This window comes from Telmatherina bonti (genome assembly GCF_933228915.1).
Source record: "Telmatherina bonti genome assembly, chromosome: 9".
In the NCBI taxonomy this organism is placed as follows: domain Eukaryota; kingdom Metazoa; phylum Chordata; class Actinopteri; order Atheriniformes; family Telmatherinidae; genus Telmatherina; species Telmatherina bonti.
The window spans coordinates 39,214,292-39,238,638 of NC_136627.1; the positions used below are offsets into that span (position 1 = coordinate 39,214,292).

At 50.8% G+C, this 24,347-nt stretch overlaps 1 protein-coding gene across 2 annotated transcripts in view; it reads left to right on the forward strand.

The window, feature by feature from the left end:
- Positions 1-11,749, forward strand: part of wdr62 (WD repeat domain 62) — a gene marked incomplete at its 3' end in the record, with an annotated part of 44,062 nt that extends 32,313 nt beyond the window's left edge. Inside the window, exons 21-30 of one of the 2 annotated variants that reach the window (XM_079245795.1) lie at positions 1,030-1,181; positions 2,793-2,906; positions 2,993-3,104; positions 3,220-3,298; positions 4,479-4,563; positions 6,778-6,940; positions 10,665-10,849; positions 10,930-11,037; positions 11,115-11,467; positions 11,549-11,749. In XM_079245795.1, coding sequence (XP_079101921.1) covers positions 1,030-1,181; positions 2,793-2,906; positions 2,993-3,104; positions 3,220-3,298; positions 4,479-4,563; positions 6,778-6,940; positions 10,665-10,849; positions 10,930-11,037; positions 11,115-11,467; positions 11,549-11,749 — 1,552 coding nt within the window. The remainder of the gene's footprint in view (positions 1-1,029; positions 1,182-2,792; positions 2,907-2,992; positions 3,105-3,219; positions 3,299-4,478; positions 4,564-6,777; positions 6,941-10,664; positions 10,850-10,929; positions 11,038-11,114; positions 11,468-11,548) is intronic. The other variant, XM_079245796.1, reaches the window with a different exon arrangement.
- Between the last annotated feature and the right edge of the window lie 12,598 nt (positions 11,750-24,347).

Below are 24,347 nucleotides of genomic sequence, written 5' to 3' on the forward strand. Positions count from 1 at the left end.
CCCCCTGACCCCCGTCCCCCCCTGATCCTCGTCCCCCCCTGATCCCCGTCCCCCCTGACCCACGTCCCCCCTGACCCTCGTCCCCCCTGACCCTCGTCCCCCCTGACCCTCGTCCCCCCCTGATCCCCGTCCCCCCCTGATCCCCGTCCCCCCCTGACTCCTCGTCCCCCCTGACTCCTCGTCCCCCCTGACTCTCGTCCCCCCTGACCCTCGTCCCCCCTGACCCTCGTCCCCCCTGACCCTCGTCCCCCCTGACTCCTCGTCCCCCCTGACTCCTCGTCCCCCCTGACCCTCGTCCCCCCTGACCCTCGTCCCCCCTGACTCCTCGTCCCCCCTGACTCCTCGTCCCCCCTGACCCTCGTCCCCCCTGACTCTTGTCCCCCCTGACCCTCGTCCCCCCTGACTCCTCGTCCCCCCTGACCCTCGTCCCCCCTGACTCCTCGTCCCCCCTGACTCTCGTCCCCCCTGACCCTCGTCCCCCCTGACTCCTCGTCCCCCCTGACTCCTCGTCCCCCCTGACCCTCGTCCCCCCTGACTCTTGTCCCCCCTGACTCCTCGTCCCCCCTGACTCCTCGTCCCCCCTGACTCTTGTCCCCCCTGACTCCTCGTCCCCCCTGACTCCTCGTCCCCCCTGACTCTCGTCCCCCCTGACCCTCGTCCCCCCTGACTCCTCGTCCCCCCTGACTCCTCGTCCCCCCTGACTCTCGTCCCCCCTGACCCTCGTCCCCCCTGACCCTCGTCCCCCCTGACTCTTGTCCCCCCTGACTCCTCGTCCCCCCTGACTCCTCGTCCCCCCTGACTCCTCGTCCCCCCTGACTCCTCGTCCCCCCTGACTCCTCGTCCCCCCTGACTCTCGTCCCCCCTGACTCCTCGTCCCCCCTGACTCCTCGTCCCCCCTGACTCCTCGTCCCCCCTGACCCTCGTCCCCCCTGACCCTCGTCCCCCCAGATGCCATCAGGTCAGATGTTCAGGCTCAGGATCGTGTTTTGCTTTTACTCACTTGTTTCTGATCAGTATTTTTGTTGTCAGAGACCTCACTGTAGACGGGGATCCTCGCCAGTCTGTGACCCAGCTGGAGGTCAAAGGTCACGGGGTGGAGCCTTTCTGGAGCACTCTGCTGAGTCCTGACTCAGCATGTTCTGAGGGGTCGGTCGGAAGTCTGGAACAGCAGAACGATCCCGGTAAGGACCAGTTCAGATCCGGTCCAGAACTGGACAGTGGATTGGTTGGGTCAAGGGCCGTCACAATACCAGATGGTTCCATGGCGATGCCACCTTGTTTTCCAGTTCGTTTCAGTACTTTGTGTAAAATGGTAAAAGACATTGTCATGTCAATATTTCATGTTATGACAGACTTTGGTACCAATAAGACCAATAATACCAGTAAATGAGCAGTAAAACCAAGCAATGACTTTCAAATTAAAAGCATCATGTTAAATATGTTGTTTTAATTTGAATGTCATTGCTTTATTTTACTCGTTCTCATTGTTCTACAGGTGTGTTGGAAACTATACATGAAGCATATTATGGACATAACTGGTTAAACAGAATGTTTGTATTTCATGTTAATAAAGGTTTGGCTTTATTCCTGCTGTAAACATGTTTATTCCTGCTGTAAACATGTTTATTCCTGCTGTAAACATGTGTATATCTGCTGTAAACATGTTTATTCCTGCTGTAAACATGTGTATATCTGCTGTAAACATGTTTATTCCTGCTGTAAACATGTTTATTCCTGCTGTAAACATGTGTATATCTGCTGTAAACATGTTTATTCCTGCTGTAAACATGTGTATATCTGCTGTAAACATGTTTATTCCTGCTGTAAACATGTTTATTCCTGCTGTAAACATGTTTATTCCTGCTGTAAACATGTGTATATCTGCTGTAAACATGTGTATATCTGCTGTAAACATGTTTATTCCTGCTGTAAACGTGTTTATTTCTGCTGTAAACATGTTTATTCCTGCTGTAAACGTGTTTATTTCTGCTGTAAACGTGTTTATTCCTGCTGTAAACATGTGTATATCTGCTGTAAACATGTGTATATCTGCTGTAAACATGTTTATTTCTGCTGTAAACGTGTTTATTCCTGCTGTAAACATGTGTATATCTGCTGTAAACATGTGTATATCTGCTGTAAACATGTTTATTCCTGCTGTAAACGTGTTTATTTCTGCTGTAAACATGTTTATTCCTGCTGTAAACGTGTTTATTTCTGCTGTAAACGTGTTTATTCCTGCTGTAAACATGTGTATATCTGCTGTAAACATGTGTACATCTGCTGTAAACATGTTTATTTCTGCTGTAAACGTGTTTATTCCTGCTGTAAACATGTGTATATCTGCTGTAAACGTGTTTATTTCTGCTGTAAACGTGTTTATTTCTGCTGTAAACGTGTTTATTTCTGCTGTAAACATGTTTATTTCTGCTGTGAAGTTGGTCTGTTTAACATGGGAGTCTATGAGGATTCACTCTGTTTTGCAGCCCCTAGTGGATGTAGGGGGAACTGCAGTTTTATGCACTTCCGCATTAGTTTAACTTTTAACCGCCGAAGGTCGCTGGACCTGGACTTTGGACCTGGACTGTGAACCGGTAGACTGGACCGGTAGACTGGACCGGGACTCTGGACCAGAAGACTGGACTGGAGTAAACATGTCTGGGAGGTCTTCTTCTTGCTTTGTGATTTTTGGTGTTCTCTCTCTCTGTGAAAATGATTTAATAAATACTTTTTACTGACGTTGTCGTCCCCCCCCCCCCCCCCCCCCCCCCTCCCCCCCCTCCCCTCCTCAGACACGGACTCTCTGAGTCAGGGCAGCTCGGTGGGCAGCTTGGGTCTTGAAGATGAGGAGGACAGGAACTCTCTGAGGAACCACTTTGAGACTCTGTCCTGCAGTCTGAACGATGGTGAGTCCATCTTCGTCGTGAGATAACGGAGACAAAGACTGTGGTCCTGCTGCTGTGTCCTGACCCGGTTCTGTCTGTCCCAGCAGAGAGGTTCGACACGGACCTGAGGACCCTGCAGCCTCCAGAGGAAAAACCCTTCCTGAACCCTCGACTCAGCATCTCCACACGCTTCCTGTCCCGCTTCCAGGACAGACTCAGGTCTAACACCTACAGTCCTCTGGGACGCCAGCTGGCCTGGTTGTCATGGTAACAGTGGTTTGTTTCTGCTGGCCTGGTTGTCATGATAACGACTCTTTGTTTCTGCTGTTTTCAGGACAAAGCACATCAGAGCTCCGTGTCCGGTTTCAGTCCCGAGTTGGATCTCAGAAGAGAGTGTCATCAGCAACGTCTCGGTACGTAGACACGCAACGCAGCGTCGCCACTGAAATGAAAGTAGTTCTAAATGTCATGACAACATGGCCGCCAGTTGAGGAGATTCTGGAGACTGTTATTAAAAGACTTGATGCCGGCTGAAAAGGTGTCCAAGTTAATGTTGTTAAAGTTACGGTAAGACATATCACAATATGACTTATCAAAAGTCCTTAGCATGTGCTCAGAAAAGGAAGTGCTTCCGCTTTGCAGCCTGTTATGACACCTGAACAGCAGATTAAATCAAGAATGTCTTTTTGAATGGGGTAGGAACGGTATTAAACTGTTGGAAACCAAAACTCTTCAGACAGGATAAAAAGTCTGGTAAGAATATTATTTACATTGTCCATGTGTATATTAAAATCACCAAGAACTCACATTGGGCAAGCGTAAAGAGAGCTCAGCCAAAAATACAGAAAATTTCTTTGTAAAGTCCTGATTAGGTTTAGGTGGACGATAAACTGCTGCAACCATTGTAGGAAGAGAACCAGGCAGCACTGAGACATCGACGCAAACAAGCGAGAGGCGGCGACGGACGCTGGCGAGATTCTCCACGCGAGAGAACTGTCCTCCCCCCTCGGCCAGTCATGTGACTTGCAGTTGTAAACAAACCCGGGCGGCTTTGCTTCATTCAAAGAAGCGTGGTCAGCTGACCAATTCTGGAAGTGTCCGGCGGTCCGATGCCGACGCTCCTCCACCTCTCTGGAAGTGTCCGGCGGGCCGATGCCGACGCTCCTCCACCTCTGATGTCTGTCCCGCCTCCACTTGATCAGTTCTACATTCCGGAAGGTTCCTCTGTTTCCCTGCTAAGCATCATGGAAATGATACGGATTCCTGTTTATCAGGGGTCACATGACCTTTTGTTGCCAACATGTGGGCGTGGCCAGACGCTCCGTCACGTCGCATCATGTGGTATTGATCCTGGTTGAACCAGACGTGGGACGGGTTTGTGCTGCGCTGCATTTCCTGTTTTCCGTACGTACGCCACCTGTAGTCACCGCCGCCATGAGGCTCCAGGACTGCCACAGACTGGCACCTGGACTGTCGGACTAAGACCAGGACAGGGACAGACCCGAACCTGGACCATGACAGACCAAAGACCTGTTTTAGTTTCCAGGAACTTTTTCAGTGAATTTTAAACAAATTCTGGAAATGTGTTCACAGGTGACCTTGGAGTCCAGCAACATCACCACAGCAACGCCAGCCCGATCAGGAAGGACTGGTTCTGGATCAGGAAGTACTGGTTCTGGTAAGTCCTGTTTCTGATCCGTTTATTGGAGCGTTGTATTGTTCGGTGGGAGCTGAGCCGGTCCAGTGGTGTTCCTCAGGGATCCGTACTCGGCCCGTTCCTTCTTGCTGCAGGTCTGGACTGGTGGACTGATCCCAGACCTCTTCCAGCCCAGTTCTCCAGCCCTCTGCAGCCCACCAGACCTGCAGGTGGTCTGCTTCCAGGACTGGTTTCTTCCTCCGCCCTCCATTGAAGTATTGAATCCTGCCCATCATTGATTACCCTGACAGGAAGCGTTTCCTTCCTGGTCTGGAGTCTCCAGCCTTTTTCTGGACGGATACATTTCTGGAAAAATTGGAAAACGTCCGTTTTCCTCCCTGAAACTTCCTCCTGTTGCTGATCCTGAAAACGAGACGTCGATCAGAACCAATAATATGGCATTGATTATCAGTCCTTTCTAAATGAAGCATAGCAGCCCGGGTCTTCCTGTCCTGGTTTTGCCGGTCTGGCAGCCCGGCGGGTCACGTCTTCCTGTCCTGGTCTTAAACGTTGACTGGAGTCTCCAACGCCACTGATTCAGAATTCAGTTCAGCTTTATTTGTACAGCGCCACTTCACAGCAATGTTGTCCCAGGTTTACATCCACATCATTTCAGGCCAGTTCATACATATCCTATAACAGAAACCAACTGATTGCATCGAGTCATGACTTGGATCCAATCCTCCATCCTGAGCTGCACGAGGCGACAGTGGGAAGGAAAAAACTCCCCTTTAACAGGAAGAAAACCTCCGGCAGAACCCGGCTCAGGGAGGGCAGCCATCTGCCTCGACTGGTTGGGGTGGAGAGGACAGGAAAGACAGATCAACATGTACAACTGCACTTATTCAGGAAGACCTGCGGAAAAAAGGAGAAATAAGTTAGAGACGCAATATTGTCATATATTTATACATTAATATATGAGAGAAATAGAGCGAGGTACTTCTCAGTGCATCAGGTAACATCCTCATTGCTACATAAGTAATGGATGGCTAGACTACCCATAACTATAAGAGCAATGAGCAGAACCTGGACATTTGGGTCCCGTACATGCAGACTCCAACTCAGGAGATGCTCATATCCTAACTATAAGAATCATGGAAAAGGAAGGTTTTCAGCTCCATCTGAAAGGTGTGGAGGGAGTCTGCCTCCTGAACCCACGGTGGGAGCTGGTTCCATAAGAGAGGAGCCTGATGGCTAAAGGCCCTTCCTTCCATAGTACTCTTTGAGACTCTGGGAACCACCAGTAAACCTGCAGTCTGAGAGCCAAGTGCTCCATTTGGAATATATGGAACTATAAGATCTTTTATGTACAATGGAGCTTGGTCATGGAGAGCTTTATATGTGAGGAGAAGAATTTTAAACTTTATCCTGGATTTAACAGGGAGCCAGTGTAGAGAGGCTAAAACTGGTGAAATATGATCTCTCCTGCTAGTCCTCATCAGAACCCTCGCTGTAGCATTTTGGATCAGATGGAGACTTTTCAGGGCATATTTGGGACAACCCATAAATAAGGAATTGTAGTAATCCAGTCTGGAAGTAATAAAGGCATGGACTAAATATCAATCACATAACAATAAAAACAGCACATGTCGATGGTTACGGATTGTAACACTGCCATCTACTGGTTAACTGGAAATGTTACGCCATAAGGACCGCCCACTTCTAGGATCCTGGTTTCTGATTGGATGAAGAAAGCGTTATGTATTAAGTCATAGAAATACATGATGGAGCCCACCTGGTCCAGTTGGACCAGGAAATCGGTTCCATGGACCTGGATCAGAACCAGATCAGAACCTGTTTAAATAAATCTTCTTAGCTGTAATCAGTTTTTACAGGATCAATTGGATCAATAATCGATCCTGAACTGGAACTGTTCTGTGTGACCATAGTGCAGCGGATCCGGTCTGTCAGAACCTGGCGGCCGTCACCACGGCAACGACGATCCACGGTGGTGCTGGTCCAGTGCAGGAGGATGCTGGGAGGTGTGTGTGGCGTGGAGCACTGGGAGGTTTTCTGGTCATTCTGATCAATAGGCTGATTGAAAGATTGATCAGGTTAAATAGTAAATGCAGGTCACAGCGGGAACATCTGTCTGAGGATCACACACTCTTCCTCCTCCTCCTCATCCTCCTCCTTCTCCTCTGCTTCTTCCTCCAACGTCTCTGACCAGCTTCCTCCTGTTTCTCATCCAATCAGACGTGTCCTCCAGCAGTCAGTGGGCGGAGTCTGACCTTTGTCACCTGGACCCTCCATCCAGCCCCAAACCGAGCCAGAGACCCATCACCTTGAACGCCTCCTCCTCCTCTCAAGAGGAGAACAAGGAGAACCTCCGGTCCAGAAACGCTGACGAGATGAGCAGGTAGGGGTCCCGTCAGACCAGGTGTCAACCTGCAGACCTGGGGCCTCATTTACGAAGCTGTCGCACAAAACCCGCCGTACGCCGGTTCTCGTCCACTTCTGGGGTTTCTAAAAGCAGGACTTGGCGGTAAAACGTCCCGACCTCCACGCCAACTCTGACCCCGGCGTACGACAACATCTGGAGAAACGGGAAACGGCGACACCAAAGGCAGGAAATAAAAAGAAATCTGAGCCATTTGTTCCAAATGAAATGTAAACTTTCCCCCAGAATGTTGGACATTAACAGCATCTGCAGAAGAAGAGAAAAAGTTCCTCCAGCACGTAAAACGTCCAGCAGTAAAATGTTCTGAAACCAAGCAGTTCTACATGTTAGAAAAGCCACATCACACAGTTAATAAGTCGTACAGAAGCTGCCGTACTAATAAAGCTCTACATGAAGACCTGCAGGTAAAAGGAGGCGGTCGCCATGACAACAGCCCATCATCAGGCTGCTCAGGTGTTTCCTCCACCTGCAGATACAGAACATGAAGTGATGGTTGGAGATAAAATGCTCCCCAATGTGGCTTATCTGTCCCTGCTGGTGGACATGGAACATGGAGACTCTGGACTCCAGTCCGGCACCTTCCAAAGGGAAGGGACTGACAGGTCGGGTCCGCTCCTTTTCCCAACCCAGAGCAGAGGAACAGAACGATGTTCTCCACAGCCAGACGTGGTGTAGCGGCCATCGGGCAGATGGAGGCAGGTGGAGGTGCCTCCATGCCCAGGAGGAAACCTGTTGTACAGCTGCAGATGTGTGCAGATAGTGGAGACGCTACATAACATGCTACTAAATGGTAACGTGTCCCGTTCAGCTGCGACCAGCGCTGTTGTCCCCGACCTCCAACCATCATGTTGGAACCAAACTGCTGCTGTAGCTCCCCCCCCCCCCCCCCCCCCCCTTCCTCCTCCTGTGGACCAAGATGTCCTCTCTCCCTACATTTTATTGTCTGACCACTTTATTTGTCCTTTCTGGATAAGTCCGCTGGTCTGATGAGACGCTGACAGCATCTGTCCCCTGCTGACCTCCTCTGTCTTTCTGCTGGTGGTGATGTCCATCCCGTCTCCACCAGATAAAATACTTTTACATTTTACAACTTTATCTGTTGGAATTTCTTCCTCATTTTCCAGAAAATTCCTCTTTTTTCCTGCAGAACCGTCATGGAAATGAGATGGATTCATATTTATCAGGGCGTCGGCCTGACCTTTTATGGCCAACATGTGGGCGTGGCCAGATGTTTCCTCATGTGGTGTTGATCCTGATTTATGAAGGAAACAGGCGTGGGACGTGCTGCTTTGTAAATCGTGAAATTTTTTTGTGCCGCATTTCCTGTTTTCTGTACGTACGCCGCCTGGAGTCAGCTTTGCTACATACAGTTTGATAAATGAGGCCCCAGGTGTCAACCTGCAGACCAGGTGTCAACCCGTCAGACCAGGTGTCAACCCGTCAGACCAGGTGTCAGCCCGTCAGACCAGGTGTCAACCCGTCAGACCAGGTGTCAACCCGTCAGACCAGGTGTCAGCCCGTCAGACCAGGTGTCAACCCGTCAGACCAGGTGTCAACCCGTCAGACCAGGTGTCAACCCGTCAGACCAGGTGTCAGCCCGTCAGACCAGGTGTCAACCCGTCAGACCAGGTGTCAGCCCGTCAGACCAGGTGTCAGCCCGTCAGACCAGGTGTCAGCCCGTCAGACCAGGTGTCAACCCGTCAGACCAGGTGTCAACCTCCAGACCAGGTGTCAGCCCGTCAGACCAGGTGTCAGCCCGTCAGACCAGGTGTCAACCCGTCAGACCAGGTGTCAACCCGTCAGACCAGGTGTCAGCCCGTCAGACCAGGTGTCAGCCCGTCAGACCAGGTGTCAACCCGTCAGACCAGGTGTCAACCCGTCAGACCAGGTGTCAACCCGTCAGACCAGGTGTCAACCTCCAGACCAGATGTCAACCTGCAGACCAGGTGTCAACCCGTCAGACCAGGTGTCAACCTCCAGACCAGGTGTCAGCCCGTCAGACCAGGTGTCAACCTGCAGACCAGGTGTCAACCCGTCAGACCAGGTGTCAACCCGTCAGACCAGGTGTCAACCTGCAGACCAGGTGTCAACCCGTCAGACCAGGTGTCAACCCGTCAGACCAGGTGTCAACCCATCAGACCAGGTGTCAACCCGTCAGACCAGGTGTCAACCCGTCAGACCAGGTGTCAACCTCCAGACCAGGTGTCAACCTCCAGACCAGGTGTCAACCTGCAGACCAGGTGTCAACCCGTCAGACCAGGTGTCAACCTCCAGACCAGGTGTCAACCTGCAGACCAGGTGTCAACCTGCAGACCAGGTGTCAACCCGGCAGACCAGGTGTCAACCCGTCAGACCAGGTGTCAACCTCCAGACCAGGTGTCAACCTGCAGACCAGGTGTCAACCTGCAGACCAGGTGTCAACCCGTCAGACCAGGTGTCAGCCCGTCAGACCAGGTGTCAACCCGTCAGACCAGGTGTCAACCCGTCAGACCAGGTGTCAACCTCCAGACCAGGTGTCAACCTGCAGACCAGGTGTCAACCTGCAGACCAGGTGTCAACCTGCAGACCAGGTGTCAACCCGTCAGACCAGGTGTCAACCCGTCAGACCAGGTGTCAACCCGTCAGACCAGGTGTCAACCCGTCAGACCAGGTGTCAACCCGCAGACCAGGTGTCAGCCCGTCAGACCAGGTGTCAGCCCGTCAGACCAGGTGTCAACCTGCAGACCAGGTGTCAACCCGTCAGACCAGGTGTCAACCTCCAGACCAGGTGTCAGCCCGTCAGACCAGGTGTCAGCCCGTCAGACCAGGTGTCAACCCGTCAGACCAGGTGTCAGCCCATCAGACCAGGTGTCAGCCCATCAGACCAGGTGTCAACCTCCAGACCAGGTGTCAGCCCGTCAGACCAGGTGTCAACCCGTCAGACCAGGTGTCAACCCGTCAGACCAGGTGTCAGCCCGTCAGACCAGGTGTCAACCTGCAGACCAGGTGTCAACCCGTCAGACCAGGTGTCAACCTCCAGACCAGGTGTCAGCCCGTCAGACCAGGTGTCAGCCCGTCAGACCAGGTGTCAACCCGTCAGACCAGGTGTCAGCCCATCAGACCAGGTGTCAGCCCATCAGACCAGGTGTCAACCTCCAGACCAGGTGTCAGCCCGTCAGACCAGGTGTCAACCCGTCAGACCAGGTGTCAACCCGTCAGACCAGGTGTCAGCCCGTCAGACCAGGTGTCAACCCGTCAGACCAGGTGTCAACCCGCAGACCAGGTGTCAGCCCATCAGACCAGGTGTCAACCCGTCAGACCAGGTGTCAACCCGTCAGACCAGGTGTCAACCCGTCAGACCAGGTGTCAACCCGTCAGACCAGGTGTCAACCTGCAGACCAGGTGTCAACCCGTCAGACCAGGTGTCAACCCGTCAGACCAGGTGTCAACCTGCAGACCAGGTGTCAACCCGTCAGACCAGGTGTCAACCTGCAGACCAGGTGTCAACCCGTCAGACCAGGTGTCAACCTGCAGACCAGGTGTCAACCCGTCAGACCAGGTGTCAACCTGCAGACCAGGTGTCAACCCGTCAGACCAGGTGTCAACCCGTCCAGCCAGCACCTCTGGGACATCATGTCTGGTACCTGGTCCAGGTCTGGGAGGAGTTCTCACGTGGAGAAACTGTTTTGTCTCCATGTCTCAGCCTGCGGGTGGCCACGCCCACTCTGGTGATATCACAGGGCCAAACCACCATGTGGAGTGTCAGCAGCGCCGAGGAGACGCCGACCAATCAGAACCAAACTGTGATCCAGTGCCCCCACCCTTCAACTCCGCCAACCACACCTGCCTGCACAGGTGTGGATGAGACCAGAATCCAGACTGATCCAGGTGAAGAAGTGTTGCTAGGAGCGCCGGGAAAACCGTGATCCTGAACAGTTTGCTTCATTCCATCATTTTTCTGCTTTTAGTGTTGGACGCGTCTGATTCGCTGCTGTCTGCCCCGCCCACCTCCTCTTCTTCCCCCATGCTACACAGACCCCGCCCCCTTTTGGCAGGAGCTTCCACCTGGACAACAGGTAACGTCATGGAAAATTCTCCTCTTCCTCCAGGGAACGCCATCCGGTCTGACTGGATTTCTCTCGTTTTCTTCCAGACCCAGGATCAGGTCCAGGTTCAGGCCCAGGTTCAGGTCCAGACCCAGGTTCAGGCCCAGGTTCAGGTTCAGGTCCAGGTCCAGGTCCAGGTCCAGACCCAGGTTCAGACCCAGGTTCAGGCCCAGGTTCAGGTTCAGGTCCAGGTCCAGGTCCAGACCCAGGTTCAGGCCCAGGTTCAGGTCCACGTCCAGATCCAGGTCCACATTCAGGCCCAGGTTCAGGTCCAGACCCAGGTCCAGGTCCAGATCCAGGTCCAGATCCAGAGGAAGATGGGGTCAGTGTCCAGCAGTGTCAGCAGGTCGCCGATGAGCTCAGACAGACGGTGAAACGGGCCGTTCTCCTCCACCAGCAGGTCTGTTTGTTGCCGCAGGAAGTTCTCCGTCTCCATGGAAACGGCAGCCATGTTTCGTCTAAACGTGCCGTTTGTTGACAGCTCAGCGGTCCGGAGCGCCATCCCGAGAAGTGGTCCATCCTGGAGGAGGCGTTTGTCGTCGTAGGCTCGGAGCTACAGGCAGCGTTGCGGGGACGAGGACACGCCCCCTCTGACCAGCTGGAGGACGGGACCAAGGCCCTGCTGGAGAGATACTCGGACCTGCTGGTCCAGATGACCCAGAACAAACTGAACCGGATTTGAACCGGAACCAGAGCGGCTGCCTGTCAAACTGAAAGCACCTTAATGTTTGTACAGAATTTGTTTGATGTTAAATAAAATGTTTTTACCTCCATCTTGGATCCGATCCAGGTCCTGCTGGCCCGCAGAACCACAATGAAGTCCACTGGACTGGTTCTGGTTTGGTCCGCCATCATGACAGTCCAATAGGTCACACCAGGTGGACAATTTTAACCGATCAGTTGAAGATGCATTCCCACATTCAGGTCCGACGGCCCAACGGGTCGCCCGGTTTCACCGGTGGTCAGACTGGTGTGAGTCCAGGTGGATGCAGGTGTTGGCAGGTAGAGCTGGAGGCAGATCTATGCTGTTCCCACCCTGCAACGGTCTCTCTGTTAAAACACGGGGCGTTACCATAGCAACGCGTTAACCAGCTGGTTCAGATCAGCCGTCTTTTAAAAGGTGGATGAGAGAAACGCGCTGCAGCCTGACAGCGGTTGTTTGGTATAAAACGTACATCCAGGCCAACATAAAATCGTTCCTATATAAGCGGTAAAAGCGGATTAAACAACTTGGAACCGTACATTAGACGGTTATAATGCACGACACGGCGTCTAGAACACCACGACGCGCAGCGTTGTTTATAAATACTGGATAATTGTGTTAAATAATCCAGATCTCAGTTTCAGTCTGAATAATCGTGGTTATAATTTTTGTCATAATCGAGCAGCCCTACAGAGGGTGTGTTCCAACTATGGGGGAATCACACTCCTCAGCCTCCCTGGTAAGGTCTATTCAGGGGTCCTGGAGAGGAGGGTCCGCCGGATAGTCGAATCCCGGATTGAGGAGGAGCAGTGTGGTTTTCGTCCTGGTCGCGGAACAGTGGACCAGCTCTATACCCTCTTTGGGGTCCTGGAGGGGGCATGGGAGTTTGGCCAACCAGTCTACATGTGCTTTGTGGACCTGGAGAAGGCTTTGACTGTGCGCAGCCGAGGTGTTGAGGGGATCCGGCTTGGTGGCCTCAGGATTGGGTCCCTGCTTTTTGCAGATGACGTGGTCCTGTTTGCTTCATCTGGCCGTGATCTCCAGCTCTCACTTGAGCGATTCGCGGCCGAGTGTGAAGTGGCTGGGATGAGAATCGGCACCTCCAAATCTGAGACCATGGTCCTGTTGGAGAAATTATGGGTTTTGCTTTGTATTAGATATTAGACATATATGTATTGATTTGCTGTGATCCTGCTGTGTTTTGTGTCTATGCACAAAGCTTTCTTTAAGTTATATGATCCTTGTCTGGAATGTGCCGATGAAGTCTGAGACAGGGAGCGTTCCCTGCAGGGCATCTGTTTTTGTCAATTGCTTGGTTGACCAGTTGTCTAAAGGCTAAAGGTTAAAGTTCAGGAAGAGAATGATTGTTTTCTGTGGTCTGCCCAGCAACTAGGAGGAGTTAAGCATGGTTTATAATCGGGTGTTACTTCAGCATCTGCAGAGAGAGTTCTCTCTCCAAGCTCCAGCGTGTGCTTGTATTAGTTTATAATAAAATGTTCATTGTAAGAAGACAGTTGATTCTTAAATGTATTAGAAATTCTCAAGACCAGAGTATTTTCCACCACAGTCCTCAGCTGGAATAGGGTAGATCGCCCTCTCCGGGTCGGGAGTCAGGTCCTGCCTCAAGTGGAGAAAGAAGGAGATCTCATATACAGGCGGCTGAAATGAGTTTCCTCCGCAGGGTGGCCGGGCTCTCCCTTAGAGATAGGGTGAGGAGCTCGGTCATCCAGGAGGAGATCAGAGTAGAGCCGCTGCTCCTTCGCATCGAGAGGAACCAGTTGAGGTGGCTCGGGCATCTGGTCAGGATGCCTCCTGGACCTCCCTGGTGAGGTGTTCCAGGCACGTCCCTCTGGGAGGAGACCCCGGGGAAGACCCAGGACACGCTGGAGGGATTATATCTCTCGGCTGGCCTGGGAACGCCTCGGGATCCCCCCCGCAGAGTTGGTAGATGTGGCTGGGGAGAGGGAAGTCTGGGCTTCCCTGTTTAGGCTGCTGTCCCTGAAGCAGAGCTTGGAATCGATGCTCTGCAACTGGAAACCGATGAAGTGGGATTAGCAGCGGACTGACGTCATATTTATTTATTTTCTCCCAACCGATGTGACGTCACGTGGCCGTGGCCTGGAGTTTGTGGCTGTGTCTCAATCAGCGCACTAACACTACTTTGCGCACTATGTTTCAGTGCGTTTACAGACTTTTGTGCAAAATACTCAGTACCCGGATGCTGCCCTAAACCCGCCCATAAATGCAGTGTGGAGCGATGGACACTTCGCGCACTAAATCGACGCCATTTTGCTGACGTAGCGGAAGAGGATGGACTTTCCATCAGTTTACCAGGTAAGGGGGTTCCGGCCAAGATGGCGGGTTACGCAGTCATAAGTTTACGTGGCTGAGAACAGTTTCTAATCTCCACTTCTCTTGAACTCGTGGTATGGACTTGTCTTGACCAGAAAAAATCTTAAGTGCAGCTTTGTTATCTCCAACTAACTTCCCACAAAGAGAGCATCTCCAACTGCGTCGCTGTCGAGGGAAACCACATGCTTGCTTCTAGCTAGCTTCCAGGTAGCTTAACGCCAACTATAAATAACCCGAACAAGGCGCCAAAAGAAAGGACAAAGACAGGTCTTTCTCTTCCAAGAATGCAACAACAGCTCCCTCCAAAGTCATGCCGTCAACTGCTAAATCCACAGATTCTACAAATGCCAACGCCATCAATGACTCCATCCGTGAGCATGATTATAACAGTTCCTTCACCGAGGGAAGGCAAAGCCCAGATCTATGCCCACTCCCAGAGTCCGACCCGAACACCCCTTCTAAACCTGATGGGAAAAGGTTGAAAGGTGACCTCACTTTAGACCAGTTACAAATCAACATTGCCACCTTAATCAACGAGCGCTCGGATAATCTAGAAAACATGACAAACCTTAACACTGTGAGCATCGATACCTTAAAAAAATCTATTCGTGTTCGCAGAGGTGGAAACCTTGAAAACGGAGGTAAAGGCAGTAAATCTAGCTTGCGGAAGTACCACCCAGGAGGTATGGGAGTTAGAAATGAGGCTCAATGAGATGGAGCGTTATCAACGCAGATGGAATCTGAGACTTCATGGGAACCCTGAAAACAAACAAGAAAACATAAAAGCCAAGGTTGCTGAGTCATGCTCTGCTGTGGCTGGGGCCAGTCACACCGAGATTAAAGAGGACATTGACATTGTTCATCGTTTGGGTCGCTTTAACGACACACAGAAGAGGCCAAGGACGACGATTATTCGCTTCACCAACAGATGGTCACGTGACCTGGTATGGAGAATGGCCAAAGACAGCAGCTTTCTCAAAGAAAACAAGCTGAGATTCAGAGGATCTCACCACTGCTGACAAAGTACTGCGCCAGAAACTTTGGCCACTCATTGAGACTGCAAGGAAAAATGGGAAAAAAGCTCATTTTGCTGGTGTTCGTGTGATCATAGAGGGGAAAGAGGTCCGGTCGCCTCCTCAACCTGCTGCAACACCTACACATGAAGGCATGGACGTCATGGCTCCCCCATAGTGAGAGTGAATATTGCTAGACCTTGCATTATGTTTACATGCTCTCTTTTGAAGATATGACATTATATCCTCAGGCACAGTTCTTGTTACAAATGTTATGCCTACAAGTTTTGATTCTGAATTCTGAGACTTATAACTTTTGATCTGTTTTATTTATTCCTCTACTTTAAATTTTCCTGACCCTTATTCTCACGTTAGCAGAAATTCTGCAATAGCCAAAGAGCCTGAGTATTTCAGTTTGTAATTGCATATTGATACAGATGGGAACTTTCTTTTAGGATCTACATATACTGCCACAAGAAACCATCTTTTTTAAAAATTCTTTTTTGTCCTTTAACCCTTATTTGTTCCTGGTTAGAGTTAAAACTTAAAATACAAGTTAAGATTTGGAAATTGTTTACTGTGTTCTTAGCACTTCTACAACGTCCCTTTCTGTATTTTCTTTAAATGCTAGGGGTTTAAGAGAAAACATCAAACGCAAAGCTTTATTTTTGTTTGCAAAACAGCAGAAAACTAGCTTCTGTTTTTTCAAGAGTCACATTCAGTGGATAAAGATACCTCCTAAACAATGACTATAAGATTTTAGCTAAAATCCTAGCCAACAGGATGAAAGCAGGTCTGGATCATATAATTGACGAATCTCAAAATGGTTTTATGCCCAACAGACACATCGCTAATCATGTCAGACTTGTTCTTGACCTTATTGATTATGCGGATCTCTGTGATGACAGTAGTTTTATTTTCTTCCTAGATTTTCGAAACGCTTTTGACACACTATCGAACACAAATTCATGTTTCAGGCCTTAGAAAAATCCGGTTTTGGCCCTTATTTCTGCGCAGCTGTTAAAACCATGTATAAAAACGCAAACTGCTCCATCAATCTCTCTGCAGGCACCTCTCCTAGGTTTGATGTGAAGCGCGGCGTTAGACAGGGCTGCCCAGTCTCCCCGTACTTGTTCCTGCTATGCACTCAATTACTCTCAGATTTTATTCAAACAAACCACCTGAAAGGCATCACTGTGGCTGAAAGAGAAATAATCATCAGTCAACTGGCTGACGATGCAACACACAAGTCTCCGCAGCCATCACCATCATCAAACCATTCTCTAATGCTTCTGGTCTGGATTTAAGTATCAACAAATGTGAACTTCTGGCTCTCAAAAATGTCCCTTCCATCTGTGGCATTCCTGAAAAGGACTCGGTCACTTATCTCGGCATAACTATTGCTAAAGATCAAGATAAAAGATGTGCTTTAAATTTTGACCCTGTCATAGAAAAAACGCAGAAAAAGCTTAATTCTTGGATCCAAAGAGATCTATCAATCAGAGGCAGAATATTACTAACTAAAGCAGAGGGCATTTCTCGTCTGACCGATGCAGCCTTGTCCCTTAATGTGAACAAAAAAATTGACAAAATGACTCCATTGACAAAATGCTTTCTAACTTTGTATGGAAAAATAAGATACACTATATCAGAAAATCAGTCCTGATGAATTCTTATGAAAATGGTGGCCTAAACTTCTGTGATTTTTCCACTTTAAACAATACATTTAAAATAAACTGGATTAAACAATTCCTTAAAAAACCCATCTTCTGTCTGGAACTTCATCCTAATTACATTTTTTCAAAGGTTGGTGGCATTAAATTTCTATTACTTTGTAACTACAATATTACAAAAATCCCCATAAAGCTGTCCAATTTCCATAAACGAATGCTTCTCTCCTGGTCCCTAATCTATAAACATAACTCCCCCCCCCCCCATCAATACTTCATTTGGAACAACAAAGACATCTTGTATAAACACAAATCATTATTTATGGAGAACTGGTTTTAACGTGGAATCCTGTTGGTTAAACAGCTGTTCCATCCCAGTGGTGTTCTGATGTCTTTTAGACACCTGCGGCGTCCCAATACCACCGAGAGAATATGCTCTTGTTTTTGGTGCCATAATGCTCCTCAGAAGTTCTGCCGTAACCACTGCTACCAACTTGCATCCTATCGACAGCAATACAGGTCACATTTGTTTTTCCAGTAAAAAGAGAAATAACCATCGGGACATACGCAATTTATTCCAGAGATAAAATCTCTGTTCCAAATGTAGTGTCTTACTGGAATAACATGGTTCCAAATCTGAACTGGAAAGCTATCTGGCGTCTTCCCTCTAAATATTTTATTGTGAACAAAATCAAGGAAGTCTCAATGAAAATCATTCATCGTTTCTATCCCTGTAAACTATTTCTGCACAGGTACAGAAAGGATACTGAAGCCACCTGCTCATTCTGCGACATGCATCATCTCTTCTGGTCTTGTGATTTTTCCTCTGTATTCTGACAAAATGTGTGCACATTTATTTCCCCCAAAATTGATTTTGACTTCACTCTAGTATATGAAGATGTATTGTTTGGCTTTTTTTCCTTTGATGCTGCCAAATCAGATCAATATTTATAATCAATCTAATTTTGTTGCTGGCAAAATACCATATACATAAATGTAAATTCTCAAATAAAAAACCCTGTTTTTTAATATTTACAAAGGAAATCAAACAATACCTCACAACAATAAAACATTCTAAAAATAAGAAAGCTGTTAAAACCACAGATTTATGTCTGCTATTCAACATCTACTGAAAAGCATGTACTCCTCTGTCCTCCATCCTGTCTGATCCCTGTTCAGCTTTTCTTCTGTCCTCCATCCTGTCTGATCCCTGTTCAGCTTTTCTTCTGTCCTCCATCCTGTCTGATCCCTGTTCAGCTTTTCTTCTGTCCTCCATCCTGTCTGATCCCTGTTCAGCTTTTCTTCTGTCCTCCATCCTGTCTGATCCCTGTTCAGCTTTTCTTCTGTCCTCCATCCTGTCTGATCCCTGTTCAGCTTTTCTTCTGTCCTCCATCCTGTCTGATCCCTGTTCAGCTTTTCTTCTGTCCTCCATCCGTAGCTTGTAATGTCCAACTGTCAATAAAGTTTTGGTTAAAAAAAAAAAGTTTACCAGGTAAATAATGGCGGAGTTTAACGCCGGTCCAGGCGGGGATTCATTTGTATAAATGTAAGTATTAAATGATTCCGTTATGATTGTGATGTATACTGCAGCCTGACGACAGTTATGGATCTGACCATTTGTCAGACTCGGTAGTTAGCACCGTAGCTTAGCACACTGTTAGCAGTTTTTATCCGCTGTAGTGGACGTATACAGGTTATATGTGTTATAAATGATGAATGTTATAGGTTCTGTATGTTCATTCATCCTTGCTGAACGTCCAGATGAAGCATTGTGGTGTTTATACCGTAAACTATTAATACCGATATAGCACCAGTTTTTAGAGAGCGGTCCGTTACTATGGTTACCACTGATGCCGTAAATCTGCATCGTATCGTCAGATCTGAACTGCTGAGACTGAACGAGAAAATATAGATATAAAATAAACATAGTAGTGAATTTAGTTGGTTTGATTATTAGAGTGCAAAGTGTGTAACTTTCTTCTGCATGGCTCCACCTCGTCTGTCCCTGATTGAAAATCCATCGTGTGTGTGTGTGTGTGTGTGTGTGTGTGTGTGTGTGTGTGTGTGTTTAGTTTACGTTGTAGTTGGTGTCATGTAATATTTACTGAATGTTTCGTGTGTTTTGTGTATGGTAATAAATTAATTACAAAATATTTAATTATAATAGAATAAATGTAAAGAGAAGTTCATTGTAGATCTTCATCATATAGAGACACACAATTTGTTTCCCATTCGCCAAATTATTTATTGTTTAGATATAAATGCAGTCATGATCTGGGGAGTAACACATCATTACCATCCTCTGCCTCTCATCAGCCTCACAGACGGTTCCTGGAGATGCTGCTGGTTCTCCTGCTGGTTGTTCCCCAGCTGCCCTCCTGACATCTTCATCATCATCATCATCATCATCATCATCTGGCTCCAGAAGGTCACCGCTGCTCATGCAGATGTTGTGGAGGACGGTGGACGTTCTTCACCTCCTTCCAGAGCCTTTAGGAAGACGGACCTCCACCTGGTCTCTAGGATCCTGAAAGACGGACCTCCACCTGGTCTCTAGGATCCTGAAAGACGGACCTCCACCTGGTCTCTGGGATCCTGAAAGACGGACCTCCACCTGGTCTCTAGGGTCCTGAAAGACGGACCTCCACCTGGTCTCTAGGATCCTGAAAGACGGACCTCCACCTGGTCTCTGGGATCCTGAAAGACGGACCTCCACCTGGTCTCTGGGATCCTGAAAGACGGACCTCCACCTGGTCTCTAGGATCCTGAAAGACGGACCTCCACCTGGTCTCTAGGATCCTGAAAGACGGACCTCCACCTGGTCTCTGGGATCCTGAAAGACGGACCTCCACCTGGTCTCTGGGATCCTGAAAGACGGACCTCCACCTGGTCTCTAGGACCCTGAAAGACGGACCTCCACCTGGTCTCTGGGATCCTGAAAGACGGACCTCCACCTGGTCTCTAGGATCCTGAAAGACGGACCTCCACCTGGTCTCTAGGGTCCTGAAAGACGGACCTCCACCTGGTCTCTGGGATCCTGAAAGACGGACCTCCACCTGGTCTCTGGGATCCTGAAAGACGGACCTCCACCTGGTCTCTGGGATCCTGAAAGACTGACCTCCACCTGGTCTCTGGGATCCTGAAAGACGGACCTCCACCTGGTCTCTGGGATCCTGAAAGACGGACCTCCACCTGGTCTCTAGGATCCTGAAAGACGGACCTCCACCTGGTCTCTAGGATCCTGAAAGACGGACCTCCACCTGGTCTCTAGGATCCTGAAAGACGGACCTCCACCTGGTCTCTAGGATCCTGAAAGACGGACCTCCACCTGGTCTCTAGGATCCTGAAAGACGGACCTCCACCTGGTCTCTAGGATCCTGAAAGACGGACCTCCACCTGGTCTCTAGGATCCTGAAAGACGGACCTCCACCTGGTCTCTAGGATCCTGAAAGACGGACCTCCACCTGGTCTCTAGGATCCTGAAAGACGGACCTCCACCTGGTCTCTAGGATCCTGAAAGACGGACCTCCACCTGGTCTCTAGGATCCTGAAAGACGGACCTCCACCTGGTCTCTAGGATCCTGAAAGACGGACCTCCACCTGGTCTCTAGGATCCTGAAAGACGGACCTCCACCTGGTCTCTAGGATCCTGAAAGACGGACCTCCACCTGGTCTCTAGGATCCTGAAAGACGGACCTCCACCTGGTCTCTAGGATCCTGAAAGACGGACCTCCACCTGGTCTCTGGGATCCTGAAAGACGGACCTCCACCTGGTCTCTGGGATCCTGAAAGACGGACCTCCACCTGGTCTCTAGGATCCTGAAAGACGGACCTCCACCTGGTCTCTGGGATCCTGAAAGACGGACCTCCACCTGGTCTCTAGGGTCCTGAAAGACGGACCTCCACCTGGTCTCTAGGATCCTGAAAGATGGACCTCCACCTGGTCTCTAGGATCCTGAAAGATGGACCTCCACCTGGTCTCTAGGGTCCTGAAAGACGGACCTCCACCTGGTCTCTGGGATCCTGAAAGACGGACCTCCGCCTGGTCTCTAGGATCCTGAAAGACGGACCTCCACCTGGTCTCTGGGATCCTGAAAGACGGACCTCCACCTGGTCTCTAGGGTCCTGAAAGACGGACCTCCACCTGGTCTCTGGGATCCTGAAAGACGGACTTCCACCTGGTCTCTAGGATCCTGAAAGACGGACCTCCACCTGGTCTCTGGGATCCTGAAAGACGGACCTCCGCCTGGTCTCTGGGATCCTGAAAGACGGACCTCCGCCTGGTCTCTAGGATCCTGAAAGACGGACCTCCACCTGGTCTCTAGGGTCCTGAAAGACGGACCTCCGCCTGGTCTCTAGGATCCTGAAAGACGGACTTCCACCTGGTCTCTAGGATCCTGAAAGACGGACCTCCACCTGGTCTCTGGGATCCTGAAAGACGGACCTCCGCCTGGTCTCTGGGATCCTGAAAGACGGACCTCCACCTGGTCTCTAGGGTCCTGAAAGACGGACCTCCACCTGGTCTCTAGGATCCTGAAAGACGGACCTCCACCTGGTCTCTATGATCCTGAAAGACGGACCTCCACCTGGTCTCTAGGATCCTGAAAGACGGACCTCCACCTGGTCTCTATGATCCTGAAAGACAGACCTCCACCTGGTCTCTAGGATCCTGAAAGACGGACCTCCACCTGGTCTCTAGGATCCTGAAAGACGGACCTCCACCTGGTCTCTAGGATCCTGAAAGACGGACCTCCACCTGGTCTCTAGGATCCTGAAAGACGGACCTCCACCTGGTCTCTAGGATCCTGAAAGACGGACCTCCACCTGGTCTCTAGGATCCTGAAAGACGGACCTCCACCTGGTCTCTGGGATCCTGAAAGACGGACCTCCGCCTGGTCTCTGGGATCCTGAAAGACGGACCTCCACCTGGTCTCTAGGATCCTGAAAGACGGACCTCCACCTGGTCTCTAGGATCCTGAAAGACGGACCTCCACCTGGTCTCTAGGATCCTGAAAGACGGACCTCCACCTGGTCTCTATGATCCTGAAAGACGGACCTCCACCTGGTCTCTAGGATCCTGAAAGACGGACCTCCACCTGGTCTCTAGGATCCTGAAAGACGGACCTCCACCTGGTCTCTAGGATCCTGAAAGACGGACCTCCACCTGGTCTCTAGGATCCTGAAAGACGGACCTCCACCTGGTCTCTAGGATCCTGAAAGACGGACCTCCACCTGGTCTCTAGGATCCTGAAAGACGGACCTCCGCCTGGTCTCTAGGATCCTGAAAGACGGACCTCCGCCTGGTCTCTAGGATCCTGAAAGACGGACCTCCACCTGGTCTCTAGGATCCTGAAAGACGGACCTCCACCTGGTCTCTAGGATCCTGAAAGACGGACCTCCGCCTGGTCTCTGGGATCCTGAAAGACGGACCTCCACCTGGTCTCTAGGATCCTGAAAGACGGACCTCCACCTGGTCTCTAGGATCCTGAAAGACGGACCTCCACCTGGTCTCTAGGATCCTGAAAGACGGACCTCCACCTGGTCTCTAGGGTCCTGAAAGACGGACCTCCACCTGGTCTCTAGGGTCCTGAAAGACGGACCTCCACCTGGTCTCTAGGATCCTGAAAGACGGACCTCCACCTGGTCTCTAGGATCCTGAAAGACGGACCTCCACCTGGTCTCTAGGATCCTGAAAGACGGACCTCCACCTGGTCTCTGGGATCCTGAAAGACGGACCTCCACCTGGTCTCTGGGATCCTGAAAGACGGACCTCCACCTGGTCTCTGGGATCCTGAAAGACGGACCTCCACCTGGTCTCTAGGATCCTGAAAGACGGACCTCCACCTGGTCTCTAGGATCCTGAAAGACGGACCTCCACCTGGTCTCTGGGATCCTGAAAGACGGACCTCCACCTGGTCTCTAGGATCCTGAAAGACGGACCTCCACCTGGTCTCTAGGATCCTGAAAGACGGACCTCCGCCTGGTCTCTGGGATCCTGAAAGACGGACCTCCGCCTGGTCTCTAGGATCCTGAAAGACGGACCTCCGCCTGGTCTCTAGGATCCTGAAAGACGGACCTCCGCCTGGTCTCTAGGATCCTGAAAGACGGACCTCCGCCTGGTCTCTAGGATCCTGAAAGACGGACCTCCGCCTGGTCTCTAGGATCCTGAAAGACGGACCTCCACCTGGTCTCTGGGATCCTGAAAGTCGGACCTCCACCTGGTCTCTGGGATCCTGAAAGACGGACCTCCACCTGGTCTCTAGGATCCTGAAAGACGGACCTCCACCTGGTCTCTGGGATCCTGAAAGACGGACTTCCACCTGGTCTCTGGGATCCTGAAAGACGGACTTCCACCTGGTCTCTGGGATCCTGAAAGACGGACCTCCACCTGGTCTCTGGGATCCTGAAAGACGGACTTCCACCTGGTCTCTGGGATCCTGAAAGACGGACCTCCACCTGGTCTCTGGGATCCTGAAAGACGGACTTCCACCTGGTCTCTGGGATCCTGAAAGACGGACTTCCACCTGGTCTCTGGGATCCTGAAAGACGGACCTCCACCTGGTCTCTGGGATCCTGAAAGACGGACTTCCACCTGGTCTCTGGGATCCTGAAAGACGGACCTCCGCCTGGTCTCTGGGATCCTGAAAGACGGACTTCCACCTGGTCTCTGGGATCCTGAAAGACGGACCTCCACCTGGTCTCTAGGATCCTGAAAGACGGACCTCCACCTGGTCTCTGGGATCCTGAAAGACGGACCTCCACCTGGTCTCTGGGATCCTGAAAGACGGACCTCCACCTGGTCTCTGGGATCCTGAAAGACGGACCTCCACCTGGTCTCTGGGATCCTGAAAGACGGACCTCCACCTGGTCTCTGGGATCCTGAAAGACGGACCTCCACCTGGTCTCTAGGGTCCTGAAAGACGGACCTCCACCTGGTCTCTAGGATCCTGAAAGACGGACCTCCACCTGGTCTCTGGGATCCTGAAAGACGGACCTCCACCTGGTCTCTGGGATCCTGAAAGACGGACCTCCACCTGGTCTCTAGGGTCCTGAAAGACCTCCACCTGGTCTCTAGGGTCCTGAAAGACGGACCTCCACCTGGTCTCTAGGATCCTGAAAGATGGACCTCCACCTGGTCTCTGGGATCCTGAAAGACGGACCTCCACCTGGTCTCTGGGATCCTGAAAGACGGACCTCCACCTGGTCTCTAGGGTCCTGAAAGACGGACCTCCACCTGGTCTCTGGGATCCTGAAAGACGGACCTCCACCTGGTCTCTGGGATCCTGAAAGACGGACCTCCACCTGGTCTCTGGGATCCTGAAAGACGGACCTCCACCTGGTCTCTGGGATCCTGAAAGACGGACCTCCACCTGGTCTCTGGGATCCTGAAAGACGGACCTCCACCTGGTCTCTAGGATCCTGAAAGACGGACCTCCACCTGGTCTCTAGGATCCTGAAAGACGGACCTCCACCTGGTCTCTGGGATCCTGAAAGACGGACCTCCACCTGGTCTCTGGGATCCTGAAAGACGGACCTCCACCT